At 39.0% G+C, this 25,134-nt stretch overlaps 1 protein-coding gene across 2 annotated transcripts in view; it reads right to left on the reverse strand.

The window, feature by feature from the left end:
• Positions 1–25,134, reverse strand: part of SCAI (suppressor of cancer cell invasion) — a 144,681-nt gene that overhangs the window by 2,539 nt on the left and 117,008 nt on the right. Inside the window, exons 15-17 of one of the 2 annotated variants that reach the window (XM_042913622.1) lie at positions 15,654–15,726; positions 12,012–12,185; positions 11,725–11,825 (exon numbers count right to left, since the gene is read on the reverse strand). In XM_042913622.1, coding sequence (XP_042769556.1) covers positions 11,725–11,825; positions 12,012–12,185; positions 15,654–15,726 — 348 coding nt within the window. Of the gene's footprint in view, positions 1–11,724; positions 11,826–12,011; positions 12,186–14,760; positions 14,905–15,653; positions 15,727–25,134 lie in introns of those variants that run through there. The other variant, XR_006196007.1, reaches the window with a different exon arrangement.

Below are 25,134 nucleotides of genomic sequence, written 5' to 3' on the forward strand. Positions count from 1 at the left end.
AGTATTCCAAAATATTCCAAAACTATTCCATAGATCCAAGATGCTCAAGGAACCCCAAGAAAAAAAGAAAGAATGAAAACCCTATCAAGGTACACAATTACCAAATTATAGGAAATCAATATGAAGAGAAAATCTTAAAATTACTCAGAGAAAAAAGAAAAGATGAATTACAAATCACAGTAATTAATAGAACGGCATTCAGAAAATCAGTAACAATACAAAAACTGTGAACTACATTATAACAGATATTTACAAAACTCTTCATCTGACAATATGACAGTAGCAGCATGTATGTTTATTTCAAGTGCCCATAGAACATTTACCATAATAGATGACAATCTGGATGATAAAGCAAGTCTCAGTAACTTAAAAGGACTCAAACCATATTAGGTATATTACTTGACCACAAAGGAATTAACAGAGAAATCAGTAAGATAATGATAACTTGAATATTTAGATACAAAACAACATATTCCTACATAACCCATGGTTAAAAAAAAATCAAGAGTAACATAAGGACTGTTTCAGAGAAATAAATAATGAAAGAACTAATCACCACCAGAACTGCACTATAAGAAGTGATGAAAGGGGCGCCTGAGTAACTCAGTCAGTTGAGCGTCCAACTTTGGCTCATGTCATGATCTCATGGTTCATGGGTTCAAGCCCCACATCAGGATCAGTGCTGGTAGCTCAGAGCCTGGAGTCGGTTTCAGACTCTGCATCTCCCTTTCCCTCTCTCTCTGCCCCTCCCCTGCTTGTGCTTACACTCTCTCTCAAAAATAAATAAATAAACATTTTTAAAAAAAGAAATGATACAGAAATTCTATAGTAAGAAAAATGATATCAGATGGAAAATCAAGTACAGAAAGAAATAAAATAAGAAATAAATAAACACACACACACAGAAGTAAAACAACAGAGATAAATCATTAGTGATGTTAACATAAAATTCTAAGACAAAAACCAAACCAAACCTCAATTAATTCAAATGAAGATAAAGGCAGCAGAGAAAGAAAAAAGGTACAAACCACAGTTAGGACAAATAGAGAATAAATAATAACATATTTAAATTTTTTTTTTAATGCTTATTCTTGAGAGAGTGAGTGAGACAGAGCATGAGTAGGGGAGGGACAGAGAGAGAGGGGGACACAGAATCTGAAGCAGGCTCCAGGCTCCGAACTGTCACTACAGAGGCCGATGTAGGGCTCGAACTCACGAACCATGAGATCATGACCTGAGCCAAAGTCAGATGTTCAACTGACTGAGCCACATAGGCGCCCCTAAATAACAGCATTTATTTAAGTCAAGCTATGTTAAAAATTACATTTATTTATTTATTTATTTAATGTTTATTTATTTTTGAGAGAGAGACAGAGTGCGAGTGGGGGAGGGGAAGACAGAGAGGGAGACACAGAATCTGAAGCAGGCTCCAGGCTCCAAGCTGTCAGCACAGAGCCCGACATGCGGCTCGAACTCACAAACCGTGAGATTATGACCTGAGCTGAAGTTGAATGCTTAACTGACTGAGCCACCCCGGTGCCCCTAAAAATTACATTTAATATAAACATAATTCAAAACTAAAAAATGTCAAAGGAAAGGTAGAGATTGTCAAACTAGAAAAAAAAGCAAGACCTAACTAATGCTATTGAAAAGAAATCCACTTCAAATAAATATAAAGAGAGCCATAGGTTAAAGGATGAAAAAATATTGGTCATGCAAACACAAACCAGGAGAAAACAGGTATGGTCATATTAATATAAACCAAATAGACTACAGATCAAGGAATATTGCCACACATAACAACAGACATTTCATAAATGAAGGGGTAATTTCAACAAGAAGATATAACAACCCTACATATGTATGAACTCAACTTCAGGGGCGCCTGGGTGGCTCAGTTGGTTAAGCGTCCAACTCTTGGTTTCGGCTCAGATCACGATCTCATTGTTCGCAAGCTCGAGTTCCACGTTGGGCTCTGCACTGTCAGCGCCGAGCCTGCTTGGGATTCTCTCTCCCTCTCTCTCTGACCCTCCCTCACTTGTACTCTCTCTCCCAAAATAAATAAACATAAAACAAATAAAAATAAAAACAGCTTCAAAATGCACAAGCAAAAAACAAAAGCGAAATGAGAAACCAACCAATTCACAATGATAATTAGAGGTTTAGATATTCCCCTGTTAGGGATAGAACAAGCAGACAGAAAATCAGTGAGAATACAGAGGACTTAACACTGCTTCAAACAGTTCAATAACAAATTGAATGAACTGACATTTATATATAACTCCATCTAATAACAGAATACCCATTCTTTTCAAGCACAGATAGAACCTTCATCAAAATAATTCATATGCGGAGTCATAAACACGTCTCAATGAACTTAAAATTATTTAATAACCGTATTTTTAAATTTTTTTAATGTTTATTTATTTTTGAGAGAGAGAGAGAGAGACTGAGCACGAGTAGGGGGGTAGGGCAGAGAGAGAGGAAGACATAGAATCTGAAGCAGGCTCCAGGCTCTGAGCTGTTAGCACAGAGCGTGACGCGGGGCTTGAACTCACAAACCACGGGATCATGACCTGAGCTGAAGTCGGACGTTTAACCAACTGAGCCACCCAGGCACCCCTAAACTTAAAATTATTTAAATCATACAACTAAAGCAGTGCTTTAAAGGTAAGTACTTGTATTAGAAGAGAAAAAAGGTTTCAGATCTAAGATAAAAAATACAGAAATTAAAAGGGCAACTTAAAATGAATGTACAGTTGGGGCACTTGGGTAGCTCACTCAGTTGAGCACCCGACTTCGGCTCAGGTCATGATCTCCTGGTTTGTGAGTTCAAGCCCTGCATAGGGCTCTGTGCTGACAGCTCAGAGCCTGGAGTCTGCTTCAGATTCTGTGTCTCCCTCTTTCTCTGCCCCTCCCCTGCTGGTGCTCTGTCTCTCAATGACAAATAAACATTAAAAAAATTTTTTTTAAAAAGAAGAGAGAAAAGTTTTCAGATCTTAGCTTAAAAATATAGAAATTAAAAGAGGAACTTAAAATGAAAGTACAGTTGGGCACTTGGGCAGCTCAGTGAGTTGAGTGCCCGACTTTGGCTCAGGTCATGATCTCATGGTTTGTGAGTTTGAGACCCACATTGGGCTCAATGCCGTCACTGTCAGTGCAGAGCCTGCTTTGGATCCTCTGTCCCCTACTCTGTGCCCCTCCCCCGCTTGTGCTCTCCCAAAAATAAATATTAAAAATAAATAAATAAATAAATAAATGTCAAAGTTATGACGGTCATTTAAAAAAAAAAAAGATAGATAAACCATAAAATACCTAGGAATAAATCTAACCAAAGAGGTGAAAAATCCATACACTGAAAACTATAGAAAGCTTATGAAAGAAATTGAAGAAGACACAAAGAAATGGAAAAAGATTCCATGCTCATGGATAGGAAGAACAAATATTGTTAAAATGTCGATATTACCCAAAGCAATCTACATATTCAACGCAATCCCTATCAAAGTAACACCAGCATTCTTCACAGAGCTAGAACAAATAATCCTAAAATTTGTATGGAATCAGAAAAGACCCCGAATAGCCAAAGCAATCTTGAAAAAGAAAACCAAAGCAGGAGGCATCGCAATCCCAGACTTCAAGCTATACTACAAAGCTGTAATCATCAAGACAGTATGGTACTGGCACAAGAACAGACACTCAGATCAATGGAATAGAATAGAGAACCCAGAAATGGACCCACAAACGTATGGGCAACTAATCTTTGACAAAGCAGGAAAGAATATCCAATGGAATAAAGACATTCTCTTTAGCAAGTGGTGCTGGGAAAACTGGACAGCGACATGCAGAAGAATGAACCTGGACCACTTTCTTACACCATACACAAAAATAAACTCAAAGTGGATGAAAGACCTCAACGTAAGACAGGAAGCCATCAAAGTCCTCGAAGAGAAAGCAGGCAAAAACCTCTTTGATCTTGCCCGCAGCAATTTCTTACTCAACACGTCTCCAGAGGCAAGGGAAACAAAAGCAAAAATGAACTCCTGGGACCTCATCAAAATAAAAAGCTTCTGCACAGTGAAGGAAACAATCATTAAAACTAAAAGACAACCGACAGAATGGGAGAAGATATTTGCAAATGACGTATCAGATAAATGGTTAGTATCCAAAATCTACAAAGAACTTATCAAACTCAACACCCAAAAAACAAATAATCCAGTGAAGAAATGGGCAAAAGGCATGAATGGACACTTCTCCAAAGAAGACATCCAGGTGGCCAACCGACACATGAAAAAAATGCTCAACAACACTCATCATTAGGGAAATACAAATCAAAACCACAATGAGATACCACTTCACCCCTGTCAGAATGGCTAACATTAACAACTCAGGCAACAACAGATGTTGGCGAGGATGTGGAGAAAGAGGATCTCTCTTGCATTGTTGGTGGGAATGCAAGCTGGTGCAGTCACTCTGGAAAATAGTATGGAGGTTCCTCAAAAAACTAAAAATAGAACTACCCTACAACCCAGCAATTGCACTACTAGGCATTTATCCAAGGGATACAGGTGTGCTGTTTTGAAGGGACACATGCACCCCCATGTTTATAGCAGCACTATTCACAATAGCCAAAGGATGGAAAGAGCCCATATGTCCATTGATGGATGAATGGATAAAGAAAATGTGGTATATATATACAATGGAGTATTACTCGGCAATCAAAAAGAATGAAATCTTGCCATTTGCAACTACGTGGATGGAATTGGAGGGTATTATGCTAAGAGAAATTAGTCAGAGAAAGACAAAAATCATATGACTTCACTCACATGAGGACTTTAAGAGACAAAACAGATGAACATAAGGGAAGGGAAACAAAAATAATACAAAAACAGGGAGGGGGACAAAACAAAAGAGACTCATAAATATGGAGAACAAACTCAGGGTTGCTGGAGGGGTTGTGGGAGGGGGGATGGGCTAAATGGGTAAGGGGCATTAAGGAATTTACTTCTGAAATCATTGCTTCACTATATACTAATTTGGATGTAAATTTTAAAAAATAAAAAATAAAGTTAAGTTAAAAAAAAGATAGCTAAATAAATAAAATGAAAGTACAGTTGACTTTTTTTTTAACAGTAAGTACCCAATTTAATCACTTTGCATCCATACACAGACCCACATATCTTTACTTACATATTTCATCACATAAAGGGTCCACAATTCTCTGCCTTGCTGAAATAGATGTCTCCTGCAAGGGTTTGTAGGTGATTTTCTTATTTTCTGGTCGGTTAAATTCAGTGTTCATATTTCTGCTGTTTGCTTTATTTTTTTTTAATATTTTTTTATTTAATTAAAAAATTTTTTTTATAATTTACATCCAAATTAGTTAGCATACAGTTGACTCTTGAACAATGCTGAGGTTAGGAGTGTCAACGTCAGCATAGTTGAAAATTCACGTATAACTTTACAGGGTGCCTGGTTGGCTCAGTTAGTAGAGCATGCAACTCTTTTTTTTTTTTTTTTTTTGGATTTCGGAGTTGAAAGTTCGAGCTCCACACCGGGTGTAGATATAACTTGAAAAATAAAATCTTAAAAAAAAAGGAAAAAAAGAAATCCACGTACAATTTTAGAGTCCCTAAAATTAACCAATAAGAAAAACAGGGGAGCGTGGGTGGTTCATTTGGTTGATCATCTATCCGACTCTTGATTTTGGCTCAGGTTGTGATCTCATGGTTGGTGAGTTCAGAGCCCCACATCAGACTGTGCTGACAGCACGGAGTCTGCTTGAGATTCTGTCTCCCTCTCTCTCTCAAAAATAATTAAATAGGGGTGCCTGGGTGGCTCAGTTGGTTAAGCACCTGACTTCGGCTCAGGTCATGATCTCGTGGTCCGAGAGTTCAAGCCCTGCGTCGGGCTCTGTGCTGAAAGCTCAGAGTCTGGAGCCTGTTTCAGATTCTGTGTCTCTCTCTCTGCCCCTCCCCCACTCACATCTGTCTCTGTCCTTCTCAAAATAATAAATAAACATTAAAAACTTAAAAAGAAAACATTAAAAAACAAAACTGGGGTGCCTGGGTGGCTCAGTCGGTTTAAGTGGCCAATTTCGGCTCAGGTCATGATGTCACAGTTTGTGAGTTTGAGCCCCCGTGTCAGGCTCTGTGCTGACAGTTCAGAGCCTGGAGCCTGCTTCAGATTCTGTGTCTCCCTCTGTCTCTGCCTCTCCCCTGCTTGTGCTCTATCTCTCTCTGTCTCTCAAAAAATGAACAAATGTTAAAAAAAAAAATTGAAAAAAAACAACAACTAAGAAAAACAGAAAACATGAACAGCTTTTGAAATTGAATTCATTAATTTAAAACCTTCCACAAAAGAAAACCCCAGGTCCAGATGGCTTCACTGATAAATGCTATCATCAATCTTTCAAGGAAGAAATAATATCAATCCTAAAGAAGCTTTAAGAAAGAGAGAAAAATGAAACACATCCCAACTCATTTTATTTATTTTTATTTTTTTAATGTTTATTTATTTTTGAGAGAGAGAGAGACAGATTACGAGCAGGGGAGGAGCAGAGAGCGAGGGAGACACAGAACCTGAAGCAGGCTCTAGGCTCTGAGATGTCAGCACAGAGCCTGATGAGGGACTCAAACCCACGAACCATGAGATCATGACCTGAGCTGAAGTTGGATGCTTAACCGACTGAGCCACTTAGGTGTCCCAACATCCCAACTCAATTTATGAAGTCAGGAATACCCTGATAACAAACCCCCACAAAGACATTACAAGAATGGAAAATGAAGTACCATATTCATTCATGACAACAGATGCAAAGATCCACAATGAAATGCTAGCAAACTGAATCCAGCAATGCAAAAGCGTAATACATGACCATAAGATACCATTAACTCAGATATACAAGGCTGAACTTACTATTAGAAAAATCAATCAATGCTATTCATCATGTTAACAGAATTAATATATATCGGGTCAATTAATGAAGCAAAAAAGTATTTGACAATCTTTCTGATAAAAAGACTCAGCAGATTAGGAACAGAGAAGGGGGCTCCATCAACCTAAATAGGGCATTTATGAAAAACCAATAGTCAACATCAGAATTTATGGCAAAAGACTAAATATTTTTCCCCCAAATCAGGAACAAGGTAAGGATATCCATTCTCACTATTTCTAGTCAACATTTTACCAGAAGACCTAACCCTGAAATAAAGCACAAAAATAAAAACAAAACAAACAAAAGCCCATCATAATAAAAGGCATATAGATTGGAAACGAAGACGTAAAACTGTTCTTGCTTGGGGTGTGTGGGTGGTTCAGTTGGTTAGGCGTTCAACTTCGGCTCAGGTCATGATCTAGTGGTTCATGAGATCGAGCCCTGCATTGGGCTCTGTGCTGACAGCTCAGAGCCCGGAGTCTGCTTCAGATTGTGGTCTCCCTCTCTCTTTGCCCCTCTCTGGCTCATACTCTATCTCCTTCTCAAAATAAATAAACATTAAAAAAATTTTTTTTAAACTGTTTTTACTTGATGGTGACAGGATCATGTACATATGAAATCTTAACGAATGTATAAAAAAGCTAACTGAACTAATATTTCAATTCAGCAAGACTGCAAGGAAACAACAATGTTAAAAACAGCAGTATTTCTATATATTAGCAAAAAATAATTCGAAAATGAAATAAAAAATACAGTTCTATTTACAGTACATCACTAAACTTGAAATTCTCTGGAATAAATTTATTAAGATACATGTAAGACCTGTAAGACGAGAACCACAAAACGCTGCTGAGAGAAACGAAAGACCTAAATAAATGGGGCAATATACCACAGTCACTGACTGGAAGACTCAATATTATGAAAATACAATTCACCACAGATCGGTTAGAAAGATTAAATACAGTCCCATTGAAAATGTGAAGCTGATGCTAAATTTCAAATAGATATGCAAAGGAACCAGAACAACCAAAAGGCTTAAACTTGAGGGGGGTTCACATATAGGATTTTAAGAATTAGTATAAAACTAGAATAACCAAGGCAGTAGCGTATTGCAGAAAAATGCTATAGGTCAATGGAACAGAATTTAGAGTCCAGAAATATCTCTATACATACACGGTTGAGAGATTTTCAAAAATGTTACACCAGTAACTCAATGCAAAAAGGATAATCTTTTCAACAAACTATACTAAAATAGTTCATATCCATACGAAAGAAAGTACCATTAACCTTTACCTCACACTGTAAACCAAAGTAACTCAAAATAGATCACAGACCTAAATGTAAACACTAAAGCTATTAAAACTAGAAGCACACTTAGAAAAAATCTTTGTGACTTTGGAATAGGCGAGCATTTCTTGGATAAAACAAGCCACAAAGAAAGAAAAAAAAATTGGTTAGTTGAAACTTCATCACAAATTTAAAAGTTTAGTCTTCAAAAGCCACTGTTAAGAAAAGAAAAAAGGCAACCAGTGAATACAGCAAAATATAGCTGGTAAGTACATGAAAAGATGTCTAATATCACATTATTAATGAACATCACATTATTCAGTGAAATGCAAATTCCAACTACAATGAGAAAACACTATAAATCCACAAAAATGGTTGAAATTTAAGACTGGCAACACCAAATGTTGGCAAGGATATAAAGAAACTTTTGTTATATACTGTTGCTGGAAATATAAAATGGTACAAATACTCTAAGAAGAAGTCTGGCAGTTTCTTACAAAAGTAAACACATACATACTCTATGACGAAGAAAATTCAAAACATATGTCTGAGCAGACTTGTACAAGAATGTTCATAGCCACTTTATTTATAGTAGTCAAAAATTTAAAACTGCCCAGGTGTTCATCAAAGGGAGAAGGCCTAAATAAACTGTGGTATTTTCAGACAATGGATTACTACTCAGTGGTAAAGAGGAACGAGCTACTTATACATGAAACATGGATTAATCTCAAGAACAACATGTTTGGTCAAAGAAAGTTTACGCAAAAGAATCTATACTGTATAATTCAACTTTATGAATAGGTAAAACTAAGTTAGAGTGAACATAATAAAAATAGCATTGCCTCTGGGGTAATGGGTACTGGACAGATTGGAAAAGGGTGTAGAGAGAATTATCTGGACTGGTGCTATGTTGTATAATGTGATTGGTTTGAGTTACACAGGTATATGTATTTGTCAAAATGCACCTCATAGCACAGGTTAGTTTTGTGCACTTCAGTGTACATGAACTTTACATTAAAGAAAGAATAGGGGTGCCTGAGTGGGTCAATCGGTTAAGTGTCCAACTTCGGCTCAGGTCATGATCTCATGGTTTGTGGGTTCAAGCCCCTTGTCGGGCTCTCTGCTGACAGCTTGGAGCCTGGAGCCTGCTTCAGATTCTGTGTCCCCCCAAGTCTCTCTACTCCTCCCCTGCTCGCACTCTGTCTCTGTCTCTCTGTTTCAAAAAATGAATAAACATTACAAAAAAAAAAAAAAAAGAATATATAGGGGCACCTGGGTGGTTCGGTTAGTTAACCATCCGACTCTTGATTTTGTCTCAGGTCATGATCCCACGGTTCGTGAGTTCGAGCCCCACATTTGGCTCTTTGCTGACAGTGTGGAATTTGCTAGGGATCCTCTCTCTCCCTCTCTCTATCTGCCCCTCCTGTGCTTACTCTCTCTCAAAGTAAATAAATAAATTTAAAAAATTAAAAAGAAAGAGTATATATATGTCATTTATTTATTTATTTAACATTTTTTAATGTTTATTTATTTTTGAGAGAGACAGAGCATGAGCGGGGGAGGGGCAGAGTGAGAGAGGGACACTGAATCTGAAGCAGGCTCCTGGCTCTGTCAGCACAGAGCCCAACGCGGGGCTCAAACTCACGAGCCGTGAGATCATGACCTGAGCCGAAGTCAGACGCTTAATCTTAACTGACTGAGCCACCCAGGCACCCCTATGTCAGTTATTCATATGCATGATGAAGTGTTTGGAGGTAAAGGCTATTGATGTCTACCATTTATTTCAAAATGCATCAAAAAATGAGATAAACTGATGAATGGAAAGAGGAATGGGTAAATGGACAAATATTCCAAAGCAAATATACCAAAATGTTTAGCTGAAGAATCTAGCTAGTGTATATATATGGATATTCACTGTACAATTTTTTTCATGTTTAAAATCACCATAATAAAACGGAAAAAAATCAACATATTTTAAAACTAAAAGTTACAAAAGACTTAAAAATGTTCAGGCATATCTGAAAAAGAACCAAATGTTACTTATAGAAATGAAAAGTATAATGGCTAAAATTTTTAAAAAGTCAATGAACAGTGTTATGTTGTTACACGAATTCACAGAAAAAAACCAAACCACTTAATAGCAAAATGGGCCAAAGATCTGAACACACTCTTCACAAACAAGAACACAGAGGGGCACCTGGGTGGCTCAGTCGGTTGAGCGTCCTACTTCAGCTCAGGTCATGACTGGTTTGTGAGTTTGAGCCCCCCATCAGGCTCAGAACCTGGAGCCTGCTTCGGATTCTGTGTCTACCTGTCTCTCTGTTCCTCCCCTGCTCACACTTTGTCTCTCACTCTCTCTCAAAAATAAACGAACATCGGGGCACCTGGGTGGCTCAGTCGGTTAAGCGTCCGACTTCAGCTCAGGTCATGACCTCACACTCTGAGTTCGAGCCCCGCATCGGGCTCTGTGCTGGCAGCTCAGAGCCTGGAGCCTGCTTCAGATTCTGTGTCTCCCTCTCTCTCTGCCCCTCCCCTGCTCATGCTCTGTCTCTCTCTGTCTCAAAAATAAATAAAAACATTAAAAAAAATAAAATAAATGAACACTAAAAAAAATTAAAGAAAAAGAACACAGAACAATATGTGAAAAGTTGCTCAACCTCAAAGCAATCTCAGAAATAAAAATTAAAGCCACAGTGAGCTATGACTTTATACCCATTAGGCATACATGATATAAAGTAAGACCGCAACACGGGCTGGAGAGGACTAGAGCAACAATAACTCTTACATACTGCTGCTGAGCGTAAACTGAGACGACCACTTTGAAAAACCGTCTGGCATCACCTAGTAAAGTTGAAGATACTTACATCATCTGACCTCATATTCCACTGTAGGTATAGTCCCCATAGAAAGTCTTACATGTGTGTACCAGGGAACTGATAGAAGGTTTTACAGTGGCATTGTTTACAATAATAAAAAACTGGAAACAACCTAAATGTCCATCATCAGTAGAATAGATGAGAAATTTTTGATATACAGCCAAACAATGGAATCCTATAGGGCAGTGAAAACAAATGAATGAAAGCTACAGTTGTCATCAACTTGGCTCAGTCTCAGGAATAAAATAGCAGGTGAACAAAGAGCAAGCTGTAGAAGAATACATACAACGTGGATCCATCCATATGCTGTGCAGGAATCCAAACACATGTGGCAAAACCATAAAGATGAATGATGAGTATAAAGTTCAAGATTTTAATTTCATTTGAGAGAGAGAGAGGACCTGGGAAGGGCCTAAAAGGTAATGAAAATGTTCTACTTCTTAAACTGGATGTTGAGTTTTCAGATGTATCTTATATTGGTCATCATTCTATGTTACATATTCATTTGTAATATGCCTTTGGATCTATTCAAATTGTATTTAATATAACATATTTAATAAAATATAATACATGATTCTTAAATTCCTAAAATGGTAAAATTGGTCATTAATAATATTCTTTGCCTACCCGAAAAATCTTGTGCATCCTCATGGTGGCTGAACAAAAGATAAATCTTGTGAGGAGCAAGCGAAGAAACTCATCTCCAAAAAACTGGAGAAATGCCTGATCTGCAAAAAGGAGAAAGATGACAGTAAAAAGATGCTTAAAAGGAAAACACATTGCAAGGGGAAGAAAGATCAGGAAAACCTTCTCAACTTTCCTGCCTTCAACAAATACCTTTAAAAATTCAAACAATTTCAAAAATTTAAGAACCGTTATAGTATGTTAAGTGTGCAGTTAGATTAGTAGGGTACCTATTGAACGTGAATGGGTCAGTAGCTGGGCAATATCGCGGTTGATTTTTCGAAGATATTCTTGACACTTTTCCCATAGGCCTCTGCGCATGCTTGACAATCCAGAGACAAATAGGAAGGCCATTAGAGGATTGTTCAAAAAGAGAGTGAAGAGGCTACCTCGTTGAGATTGATCTGTAATAACAAACATGTTATATATAGAGACAACAGTTTTGCAAAAAATAAGAGATGCATTTGAGGAATAATTTAATATCGTGACAATGTATTAAATTTATATCATTAAATCACAACAAAGTAGATTCTGCACGTAACTACAAAAACATCCCAGGCACACTATTTTCTGCTGAACAAACTTACGATAGAGCCTAGTATAAACTTAAGAGAAACGGAAAAGGTACATATTCCTTTGCCTTGTTCACTCCAACTAACAAATTTCATCCAAATATGGCAAGTACGTGGGCCGTTCATGATAGCATTCTCTGAGTACTAGAATTGGCAATCTTTCTCATTCTCCTTTCGTAGTTGCTCTTTCTCTGCCTAGCCCTTAAATATCAGTATTTTCTTTCTTTCCCCCTACACAATGCTGATCTCACCTACTCCCATAATTTCAGTTATCACATGCCAACTAATTCCCAGTTCTCTTATCTGCAGCCTAGATTGAGCTTGCTAGGTCTAGGACTGCATTGTCTTGCTGTAGCTACTGGACACTTAAAATGTGTCCAAACTGAGGTGCACCGTGAAGTATAAAATATAAGTGGGATTTCAAAGCCTCAGTACAAAAAGTTATGTTAATGTTAATTTCGCCTGTTTCTTTCTACTTTTTTTGAAATGTGGCTACTAGAAAACTTAAAATTATAAGTGAATTACATTGTCTTCCTATTGAACAGAATTGCTCAAGACTACAATACTCAACCTAGGTCTCAAAGGTAACCTCCAACCCAACATGTCAGAAACTGAAAGCAAATTCTTCCCTCTTTTGTTCTCTACAAATCTGCTTCTTACCATCATTTCTACCAGGATCCCAGCCAGAAACCCGGAAGTCCATCCCTGCCTCCTTCCTCTCCCTTATTCCCTCATATCTAGTCCATCGCCAAATCCTGTTGGCTCTCTGGGTTTAGTATCTTTTGAAGCCGCCACCATCTCCCTATTTCCATCAATGTTCTTCTCCGGTTCATTCTCCACAAGGTGGCCTGAATGCTCTTCCAGGCTACTCTTCTGTTCACAACCTTTTGATGATACCCCACTGTCCTCCAGTTACATTTCTTCACAAATCCTAAAAGGTTTTCCGTGATTCGGCCACACAATCCCACACCCTACCCTTCCGCTAGCAGGAAGTACTTATAGTTCTCTAAATATTTCATAAACTGGGGTGCCTGGCTGGCTCAGTCGGGAGAGCATGTGACTCTTGATCTCAAGGTTGTAAGTTCGAACCCCACGTTGCGTGTAGAGATGACTTAAAAATAAAATCTTAAAAAAAAATGTTCCATAAGCTCTCATCACAGTGGTCTTATGTCGGGGCTCACACACTATTGCTCTGCTAGAACAAGCCTCATATAATTCAATATATCCTTCAACTTTAACATCTTTTTATCCACTTTCTTCACCTTCAAGGGCCAGTTAGGAGTTCCTCTATGTGTTCCATGTGCTTGCTCCTATGAAACACCTGCAAGAAATGCATCTTTGGCGAGATAGTTGGCTGTGTGAGGAGCATACTGTGTTGTGTGGGTTAGAGTGTTATCCCCAGTGCTCAGCACAGAACCTCATAAATAAATGCCGAGTAAAGGTTTGTTGATAAATCATGCAACTCATGGTTAAAGAGAGAACTCTACACTTTATTATTATTTTATTTATTTTTTATTGTTTATTTATTTTTGAGAGACAGAGCATGAATGGGAGAGGGCAGAGAGAGAGGGGGACAGAGAACTTCAAGCAGGCTCCAGGCTCTGAACTGTCAGCACAGAACCCGATGTGGGGCTTGGACTCATGAACCATGAGATCATGACCTGAGCCAAAGTCAGACACTTAACCGACTGAGCCACCCAGATGCCCCAGAACTGTATACTTTAGATACCAGAGGGGCAGTAATCTAATTAGACCTTCCAAATACTTAGGTATCCGCTAGTTTTGTGTCCCGATAGGCCAAATTTAAGGGATTAAAGGTCTGAGCTTTTCTAGCACAAAGATATGGTACTAAACTAAAAACTGTTAAGGACATACACCACAACTGAGCATAGTAGTAAGCATCAAGAATAATGATAGTTTAAAAAATGATAGTACATCCTGAATACTTACTATATATCCAGAATTATTTAACAAGGAGGTACTATTATTATCTCCATTTGATGGGAAAGAAACTGAGGCACAGAATGGCTAAGTAACTTCCCAAGGTCACACACCGAGTAAGTGGTTAAGTTGGGATTTAAATTCAGTTTGCCTCCAGAGCCTGGTATTTTTACCCTCTACACAGTAAAGCCTTTTGGACCAAATAATCTTGGTATTAACACATTAGATCATGCAATTTTAAACAAAGCTGCATCTTGATAGGACAAATTGGTAGGAAAACGCACTCTTAAATAACTGGAAGAGGTTATATTTCTCCAGAAATGATAACAAACACGTTAACAAAGTCCTCAAAGCAGGAGAATTTTACCGTTGTTTGAAGGTAAGTTTTATCCCTTAGTAATTTGGCTTTTGGATACATGAACTTAATGTTTCTACATGTTCTTCCCTGTTAAATAGCAAAACTTACCTTAAAACAACGGTGAAAAGTCTCCAGCTTCTCTCAGGCTTTCAAATGCTGACCATCACTTCCTGTGTCAAACTATGTCAGCAGACAGGACTTCTGGCTGGGAAGTAGCAGTAAAATGCCATCTCCCACAGAGAGACATCAGCACTATTCGCAGTCAGGGAGATAGTGAAACAGTGACAAGTACGGCTAAAACAGTGTTAGGTTTGTTTAGTTTTTACCTATAGCTTAATGACTGGGAGTTAGAATTAGATTTTAGTGTTGCTTACCGAGGATAAATTATGAAAGACAAAGTCTTTCATTTCTCAGCCACCTGAGAAACAGCCAAAACACTGGCACACTGTCTCCCTGGCACACTGAAAAGAGGTTCTTTTATTTAAAAAATACAACAAGGTAAAAATGTGAATAAAAGAAACCCTTAAGTTGTGCCAGTTGGGTTCTCCGAACTCTCAGGCAGAGGCTGAGAAGTTTTCTAGACCAGAAATCTCATGGTCTTAGAAGATGCCTAAATTAGGTAGCCAGAGATACAGGAAATCATGCTATATGAATGATGACAGGCAGACCAGAACAAAAAACAAAAGAAAACAATACCTGCCAAACAAATTGTAAAATTCACAAATCACGAATTCCCCAACAGTAAGGGACCAAAAACCACATTTTTCTCAGGGATGATTTGTCATTTCTTTCAGAATTATCTCAAGACCTAATGGTAGCACATTAAAGAAGTCTAGTCGTTGGCAAGACTTCTGGGTGTATTTCAGAGTGAAAGCTGCCACGTTAAATACTATAAAGCCACATGTGATCATTATAGGTTGGGAAGACAGAGATCAGTATTATTCAAAATGTACACAGTAGTTATCTGCAACCTACTGATATAACAGGTAACGACAACGTACCTTGTAAAGCCTTTGGATACGCTGTAGGAGAAAGCAAGCACACTAGTGGCTGTCCAAATAAGTTTGTGAAATTCTGTAACATAAGAATTTAAAACTTTCATTAAAGATTTGGCCAAAGATAGTTACTTTTTGTAACAAAGATAGTAGTTTTTCAAAGTACCTCATTAGTGTACAGATAGGGCCCTTTTACTCATAGACAGATGCAGAAACATCAGTAACAGCTGAAGAGACTGCCATCCGTGTATAACTACCACGCAAAATAGGCTTTCTTTCTTTCTTTTGTTAACATTTATTTTTGAGAGACAGAGAGAGGCAGAGCATGAGCAGGGGAGGGGGAGAGAGAGACACACACAGAATCCGAAGCAGGCTCCAGGCTCTGAGCTGTTTGTTAGCACAGAGCCTGACACAGGGCTCGAACTCATGAACTGCAAGACAATGACCTGAGCCGAAGTCGGACGCTCAACCGACTGAGCCACCCAGGCGCCCCCAAAATAGGCTTTCTTAAAATAGTGCAGTTTAGGGGCGCCTGGGTGGCTCAGTCGGTTGGGCGTCCGACTTCAGCTCAGGTCACGATCTCGCGGTCCGTGAGTTCGAGCCCCGCGTCGGGCTCTGGGCTGATGGCTCAGAGCCTGGAGCCTGTTTCCGATTCTGTGTCTCCCTCTCTCTCTGCCCCTTCCCTGTTCATGCTCTGTCTCTCTCTGTCCCAAAAATAAATAAACGTTAAAAAAAAAAATTTGTTTTTTAAAAAATAGTGCAGTTTACTAAGGAAACTACTGATTTTTAAAATAAAGGCATATACATGGTTGCAGTGTTACTGGGAGAGGTCATCTGGCTATCTACCAAAAGGCCACGTCATTGGGCAATATACACAAGCATGGAATTTCCCAAGCTCTAGGATCTGGCTCTCAGCCTCACGGGCTCTAAAACCTGACTTACTGAGAAGTAATCAGGGAAGACTTGCAACCACTTCTCATTGTGAATCAAATTACTGCTCACACAGAATGACCTATAAAACCAGAATGTCGGTATGTTAATTTACAGTGGGAATGAAAGCTGATACTCAAACTAGACCACTCTTCGCTTAAGGATATGCTTTCTTTAAAGGATGTTCTTAGAGAGAAACCCGTTCTAAAGATATCATTCCACTAATTTTTAAAATTTGAACCAACCTCAATAAAAATGGCCAGATATTTTTTCCTGCAACTGAAAAAAATAATTCTAAAGTTCATATGGAAAAAAGTAGATTAGCCAGGAAAACTCTGAAAAAGAAGAACAAAGAGAGGCAACTAGACTCATGAGATACTGAAACATACTTTTAAGCCTCCGCAATTAAAAATATGTGGCACTGGCATAAGAGTGGGCAGAAGACCAATGGAAGAGAGCAAAGAGTCCAAAATTAGACCCCAAAACAGATAGGACTTGAGTATATGTGATAAAGATGATAGTTCAAATTAGGGAGTAGAAGGGGCTCCTGGGTGGTTCGGTGGGTTACATGTCCGACTCTTGATTTTGGCTCAGGTCCCGATCTCATGGTTATCAGATCGAGCCTCGTGTCAGGCTCTGTGCTGGGTGTGGAGCTTGCTTAAGAGTCTTTCTCTGCCCTTCCCCCACTAGTTCTAGTTCTCTCTTTCCCTCCCCCTCCTTCCCTCCCTCCCTCTCTCAAAAGAAAAAAAAAAAAAAAGAATCAAATTATGAAGTAGGAAAATTTGGGGCACCTGGCTGGCTCAGTCGGAAGAGCATGCATCTCTTGATCTCAGGGTCATGCGTTTGAGCCCATGTTGGGTATAGAGATTACTTAAAATAAATAATTAAAAATTGGGGGAAAAAAAAAAAGGAAGTAGGAAAATTTGATGGCTAGCTGGCTACCCAGTAGGAAAAAATTAAGATAGCCATTCAGAGAAAAGCTGGCTGTATACTTTGCACCACATATTTGGATAAATTCCTGATATATCAAAGATTTAAATATAAAAAAAAAAAATAAACAATAAAAGTGCAGAAAGAAAATGTAAGAAAATAAGGATGATTTTTATACCTTAGAAGATCTTCCTAACTACTATGATCAAGATTAATAAACCCAGGGGCGCCTGGCTGGCTCAGTTGGAGGATCATGTGACACTTGACCTTGAGGTTGTGAATTCGAGCCCCATGTTGAGCCCCATCTGGGTATACAGATTACTAAAAAAATAAATAAATCAACTTAAAAAGACTAATAAGCCCAGTTACAAAACCAAAGCGTTGTGCATAGTAAAATACAGCATAAACTAAATCAAAAGCGAAATGATAAACTGGAGAAAATACCTGCAAGGCACATTACAAAGATTAATCTCAATATAGAAAGAGCTTCTCCAAATCCCTAAGTAAAAGACCACTGACCCAATAGAAAAATGGGTGGAAGATCACAGAAAATTCACAGAAAAGGGAACACAACTGGCTCAAAAACATGAAAAGAAGCTCAACCTTGCTGCTAATAAGAGCAATAAAAGCAAAGCTATGCTGCAATATCATTTTTAACCTACCAGTGTAGCAAAATTTACCAAAGCTTGAGAATATACACTATTGGCAAGACTATAGGAAAACAAATACTCATATGTAGATGGTAGGAGTATAAATTGGTACAAACTCGTTAGAAGACAATTTGGCAGTATCTATTAAATTCAGATGCATATTCCATTAACAGCAATCCCACAACTAAAAATTGATGCTACTAATATATTCTCAAACCTATAATAACTTTGAGTCCCACGTTACTCCTTGCAGTACTGTTAGCAATAGTAAAGGACTAAAAACAACCAAATGACCAGCAACAAGGGATTAGAAAAATAAATTATGGTACAACAATACAATGGAATACTATGCATCTATAAAAAAGGAACAAAGAAGTTCTTTATGAAGGGATATGGAAAGATCACCAACATTTCTTTCTTTTTTTTTATGTTTTATTTATTTTTGAGACAGAGAGAGACAGAGCATAAGTGGAAGAGGGGCAGAGAGAGAGGGAGACACAGAATCTGAAGCAGGCTCCAGGCTCTGAGCTTCAGCACAGAGCCTGACGCGGGGCTCGAACCCATGTACTGTGTGATCATGACGTGAGCTGGAGTCAGACGCTTAACCAACTGAGCCACCCAGGTGCCCCCACCAACATTTCTTACTAAGCGAAAACAAAGTAAGCTATAGAGACTTTGTGTATAGTATGTTAGTATTATTTATACAGCCAAGAAGACTAAAGACTATGTATTTGTTTTGGCTTATACATGCATTTTTAAAAAATTTCTAGAAAGGTAAACAAGAAACAGACAATAGTAATTCCCCATAGAGAGAGTAACTGAGTCAATTGGGAGTGGGAGAGCTAAAGAGATATCATAACAAAGCCTTTTTGAGATTTTTGATTTTGTGACTTTGTGAATATAGTAGCAATATAAAAAAAATTAAACAAATAAATTAGCAATTTCTTGCAATCAAAACAAAGGGAGCAAGATGAATGATATTAAGGAGCATTCTTCAGATAAGGCAGCTGGAGATATTTATCCACACTGCAGGAATGGCCTACTGGATCTTTGGCCATGATGCTCTTGATCTTGGATAGTGTTAAAATGCACATGGCTGTTATTTATGTCCCAAGGTCTCTCTTCTCTTTGTTTCTCTTGTTGACGAAACTTTCTCTTCTTTTTTTCTTTAAATATTGTGTGCAAAGAGTTAGTCATTTTTTCATTAAAGCCTGACAGCAATCCTTTGAAAGGCCTGCTTAAGAAAGTTGGTCGCAGGCTGGCTTCTGGGGACTTAGATTTGGGGAGGGTTCCCACCATTAGCAGAACTGGTAAGAGTGGCTCACTTTATCTAGACTGTAAACAAGATGGTTTATGCTGAGCACCTGCTTTCCTTCTAGGAGAATGGCATTTTGGAAGTGCCAGGCAAAGGGTGTCTACACAATGAGTTCCTAATAAAAACCCTGGGCACCGAGTTCCTAGTGAGCTTTCCTGGTAAACATTTCACCTGCGTCGTCTCACTTGTTGCTACAGAAACTGAGGGCATCCACTGTGACTTTACTGGAGAGGGATCTTGGAAGTTTGTACCTGCTGTTCTGTAGACTTCATTGCATGTGCCTTCTTACTCTGAGACTTTTACTGTGAGAAATCTCAGTACTGAGTGTGACTATAGGCTGAGAATTATCAGTCCTCGTGAACTGCTGAGCCTGGGGGTGATCTTGGGGACCTCTGATTCCCTTCAGTCAGATTATATTTAAATTTTAGGCCTGGAAAACTGTTTCTTTAAAGATACCTCACGTGTCTCTGGTTCTAACCCATTTGGTAATTAATTTTAGTTTAACTCCCTTATGATTCTTATTTTCTTTATTTGCAAGTTTTTGGGAATGTCTCATAATTGCCCCATGTAGGGATTATATGATTTAATGCTATTATATCTAAGAAAAATTATGGCAAATGTATGTAAATAGAACATACGTTGAAGAAATTTTAACTTGCTATAGCTCATATATAACACTACTATTTATTTTTGTATATTCATCCCATATCTAACTACTTTGCTGGATCTATATGTATATTAAGTTGTTTTGTGATTCCTTAGGATTTTCTAAATGTAAAATTGTATCATCTATAATTGAAGATTTTTATTTCTGGGGTGCCTGGGTGGCTCAGGCGGTTGAGCGTCCGACTTCGGCTCAGATCATGATCTCATGGTCTGTGGGTTCGAGCCCCGTGTCAGGCTCTGTGCTGACAGCTCGGAGCCTGGAGTCTGCTTCAGATTTTGTGTCTCCCTTTCTCTCTCTCTGCCCCTGCCCCGCTCATGCCCTGTCTCTCTCTGTCTCTCAAAAATAAATAAACATTAAAAAAAATTTTTTTTAAAGATTTTTATTTCTTTCTTTTCAATATTTACACCTCATATTCGTCTGGACAACCTTTTTCATTGTTTTATTTGGAGAATGTTAAACAATTCTGGTTAGGACTAAAACAAAATCAATCACAAAAATGACAGCAGGCATTCTCTTTTTCTTATTTTAACTAAGAATACTTTTAATGTTTCTCACTCGGAAGTCCAAAATTGGCTACTTAATATAGAGGCTTTTCACATAAGCTGAGTTTTGTGTTTTTTTTCCATTAAGAATGGGTACTGAATTTTATTAGATTTCACAAAATGACCCCTGAGACAAGCATGTGATCTTTCTTATTTATCCTATTGACATAGGATACAATATTGATTGATTTTCACAAAATACATATATGATTCAGATAAACTCTTTTGTTAGATTATTCTATTAATAAATAAGTCTATTTCCTAGTATTTTATTTAAAATTTTCTAATCTATAATGATTAACTAATCTGGGGTAGGGTTTTCTTTTGTGTGTATTATTTGTGTCTTGAAAGAGTCATCATCATAATAATTTCTATAATTTACTGAATGCTAATACTGCCTTTTAGGGATCATCCTAGACTTCTTAGATCCTTACTTGTAATCTTAACAATACTGTAAGATCAGTATTGCCAACTTATTTTGCAGAGAAAGAAAAAGTGGCACAGGTAAAACCAAGAACGTGCTCAAGGTCATACAAGCATCTTGTGACCTAATTGGTATAGAACGGATAGTTCTTTTTAATAATTTTATATATTTTAAAATGTTTATTTATTTTTAAGAGAGAGACAGAGTGTGAGCAGGGGAGGGGCAGAGAGAGAGGGACACACAGAATCTGAAATAGGCTCCAGGCTCTGAGCTGTCAGCACAGAACCCGACGCAGGGCTCGAACCCATGGACCGTGAGATCATGACCTGAGCCGAAGTTGGACACTTAACTGACCACGCCACCCAGGTGCCCCTCTTTTTTTAAGTGTATTTATTTATTTTAGAGAAAGAACAAGAGCAGAGGAAAGGCAGAGAGAGAGAGAGAGAGAGAGAGAGAGGAAGAGTGAGAGAATCCCAAGCTGACTCCATGCTCAACGCAGAGCCTGATGCGGGGCTGGATCTCAAAATCGTGAGATCATGACCTGAGCCAATATTAAGAGTCGGACGCTCAACGGAGGGAGCCACCCAGGCACCGCTCTGATTTCCTTCTTATAGACAATAGCTCTTTTTCTCCCATAAAACTATCTATTTAATGATACTTTAAAACATCTCTGTAACTTTAAAATAGTACATAGTGTCCTTTTTAAAGATCTCTTTTCTTTAACAAATACTCCTTAAACCCACTGACTATACACTGTTCTAGGTGCTAGGAAGACAGGGGTAAACAAAACAGATTTTTTCTTTGAATCTTGTTTTCCAGGAGCTGGCATTTAGATGGGGTGGAGGTGGCCGGTAGAGACCCACAGTAAACCAAGTTGTTACACAATATCATAGAAGGTGGCAACTGCTACAAACGGAAAGACAGCAGAGTATGGTTAACAGCCCAGACTTTACAATCAGATTGTTTAAATCCCAACTCAGCCACCTATCGTGTGTGTGACCTGGGGCAAATTACTGAACCTTTCGGTGCAGTGGTTTTCTTATCAGTAAAAAAATAGGAATAATAAAAGTAACACCTTGGGTTCTTGAGGATTAAACATTTTTTTTAAACTGATAAAGTGCTGGGTGCCTGGGTGGCTCAGTCGGTTAAGCATCCACTTTGGTTCAGGTCGTGATCTTGCAGTGTATGAGTTCAAGCCCCACACTGGCTGTCTGCTGTCAGCACAGAGCCCGCTTTGGATCCTCTGTCCCGTCTCTGTCGCTCCCCGTCTCTCTCTGTTCCTCCCCTGCTCTCTCTCAAAAATAAGTAAACACTTAAAAAATATCTTTGTAAAGTGCTTAGAATGGTGGATGGCACTATAAAGAAGCTGTCATGATAATTAAGAAAAAATAAAGAGGTGTATAAAGAATGCAAGGGGGCATATGATTTTATTTTTTATCTTATTTTTTAAAATATTTATTTATTTTTGGGGAGCGCACAAGCAGGGGAGGGGCAGAAAATCTGAAGTGGGCTCTGTGCTGACCGGCTGACATCAGTGAGCCTGATGTGGGGCTCGGACTCACGAGCTGCAAGATCATGACCTGAGCCGAAGTTGGACACTCAACCGACTGAGCCACCCAAGGCACCCTGGCATATGATTTTAAATAGGGCAATTAGGGGGGCACCTGGGTGGCTCAGTCGGTTGAGCATCCAACTTCAGCTCAGGTCATGATCTCACGGTTCTTGAGTTCAAGCCCCACATTGGGTTTCTGCTGTCAGCACAGAGCCTGCTTTGGATCCTCTGTTCCCCTCTCTCTGCCTCTTGCCTGCTCGTGCTCATCCAAAAACAAATAAATCTTTTCTTTTTAATTTTTTAAAATGTTTATTTATTTCTGAGACAGAGCATGAGTGGGGGAGGGGCAGAGAGAGAGGGAGACAGAGCATCCAAAGCAGGCTCCAGGCTCTGAGCTGTCAGCACAGAGCCCGACGCAGGGCTCGAACTCACAAACCATGAGATCGTGGCCTGAGCCAAAGTTGGTCGCTCAACCGACTGAGCCACCCAGGTGCCCCAAAATAAATAAATCTTTTAAAAAATAATAAAAATAATGCATAGGGCAATTAGGGAAGACTCTATGGAGAGGCTTCAATTTATCAAACACCTGAAGAACAACGTGGGTGTCTTTGGAAGAGGATTCAAGACAGGGGGAATAGACACAAAGATCCAAAGCAGCAGACTGCCAGGTAAGTTAGAGGAATACCAAGGTCAATGTGGCTGAAGAGAACTGAACAATAGGGAGACGGGCAAGAGAAAAGGTCAGAGATGCATCTGAGGGGAGCGAGGAGGTGTGTGAGGGCAGATCACATGAAGCCTCCCTCTGAGTGAGATGAGGCGTCTCTGGAAATTCTGAGTAGAGAAGTGACGTCCTCTGACTTATAGACACACTCTGTAAGGAAGCAAGGACAGAAGGAGGAAGACTTGTTAAGGAAGCTCCTGTAAGAATTCAAGGGCCACACGATGATGGCATGGGTCAGGGTGATGGCAGTGGAGGTGGGACAATTCTGGATATATCATTTGCAGCCAAGAGGATTTCCTGAAATGGATGTGGGATGTGAGGGAAGGAGGAGGCAAGTATGAAACCAAGGATTTGGGCTGCGGCAACTATCAAAGTGTAGTAACAGTCATTAACTGCATTAACTGATCTGGGGAAAGCTGGAGGAGGAAGAGGTCTTAGGGATTTTGTCTTGGGCATGTGAAATTTGTGATCTTTATTGGAATCACCAATTAGATACGGAGCAGGTAGATTATACTTAAGTCTGGAGTAACAGAGAGAGGTCTGGCCAGAGGCAGGAATTTAGAAATTGTCAGCATAGAGATTGTAATTAAAGTCATGAAACTAAATAAGGGCTTCGGGGCGTCTGGTTGGCTCAGTCAGTGGAGCATGCGACGCTTGATCTTGGGCTTGTGATTCAAGGTCCGTGGTGAGTGCAGAGATTACTTAAATTAAAACAGAACAAAACCCAAATGTTAAATAAGGGCATCAAGAGAGTGAGTTGTAGCTGGAAAAGAAGAGGAAAAAGACAGAGCCCAGGGTGCACCAATGATAAGACGTCACAGAAATGTGGAAAAACCAGTAGAAGAAACTGAGAAAATAAGCTGACTCCAGACATCTTTAGCCCCGAGGCAATCGAACAACATGAATTCAGGTTTTAAAGGTCTTATCCAGAGAGGAGGACACAAGTCCGAGCTCAGGGTCTGCCTAAGACGGGAGTCTAACAGGAAACCAGCCCTGTTAAACTAGGCTACACCCCTAGTGTAAGGATGAACCCAAACCAAACTTTACCATCCTTCCCCCATGACCACTCCTCAAGGGGCCTGCAGGGAAGTTTCTCAGTACTGAACAGAACAGAGACAAACAAAACACAACAGTGCCTGAGTGTTCTAACTCTAAGCTGCCCCTTTCACATGTTTGCAGCCCAAATTCATACCATGGAAGTAATCGTAAAAACATGGTCACGGCTTGGTAGTGCCTCCAAGTATTTAGCAGAAGCAAATGCAGACCCTCTCTGGATGAAAGTATCTTCATTCCAGGCCTCAGTCCATTTCCCGCAAATAGTTTTAAGGATAACGAGAAGAAAGCAGTCAAAGATCATCAAGCGTATAAGAATACAAAAATACCAAAGGGTATCTTTCAGCAGCAAAAGCAGATTTCAGGTATAAGCCTAATCAGCTAGATAATAAAGAGTAAAATGAGTATGCTTATTAAGTTTAAAGAAATAAAGAACAAACCTGAAAACAGAAAAGAAGAAGGTATAAAAAAGGAAATGGAGAGGCACCTGGGTGGCTCAGTGGGTTAAGTGTCCAACTTTGGCTCAGGTCATGATTTCATGGTTCATGAGTTCGAGCCTCACATCAGGCTCTCTGCTGTCAGTGCAGAGCCCGCTTCAGATTCTCTGTCTCCCTCTCACTGCCCCTCCCCTGCTCGTGCACACACTCTCTCTCTCATAAAATAAATAAGAACTTTAAAAATTAAAAATTAAAAAGGCAATGGA

This window comes from Panthera leo, chromosome D4 (genome assembly GCF_018350215.1).
Source record: "Panthera leo isolate Ple1 chromosome D4, P.leo_Ple1_pat1.1, whole genome shotgun sequence".
In the NCBI taxonomy this organism is placed as follows: Eukaryota; Metazoa; Chordata; class Mammalia; order Carnivora; family Felidae; genus Panthera; species Panthera leo.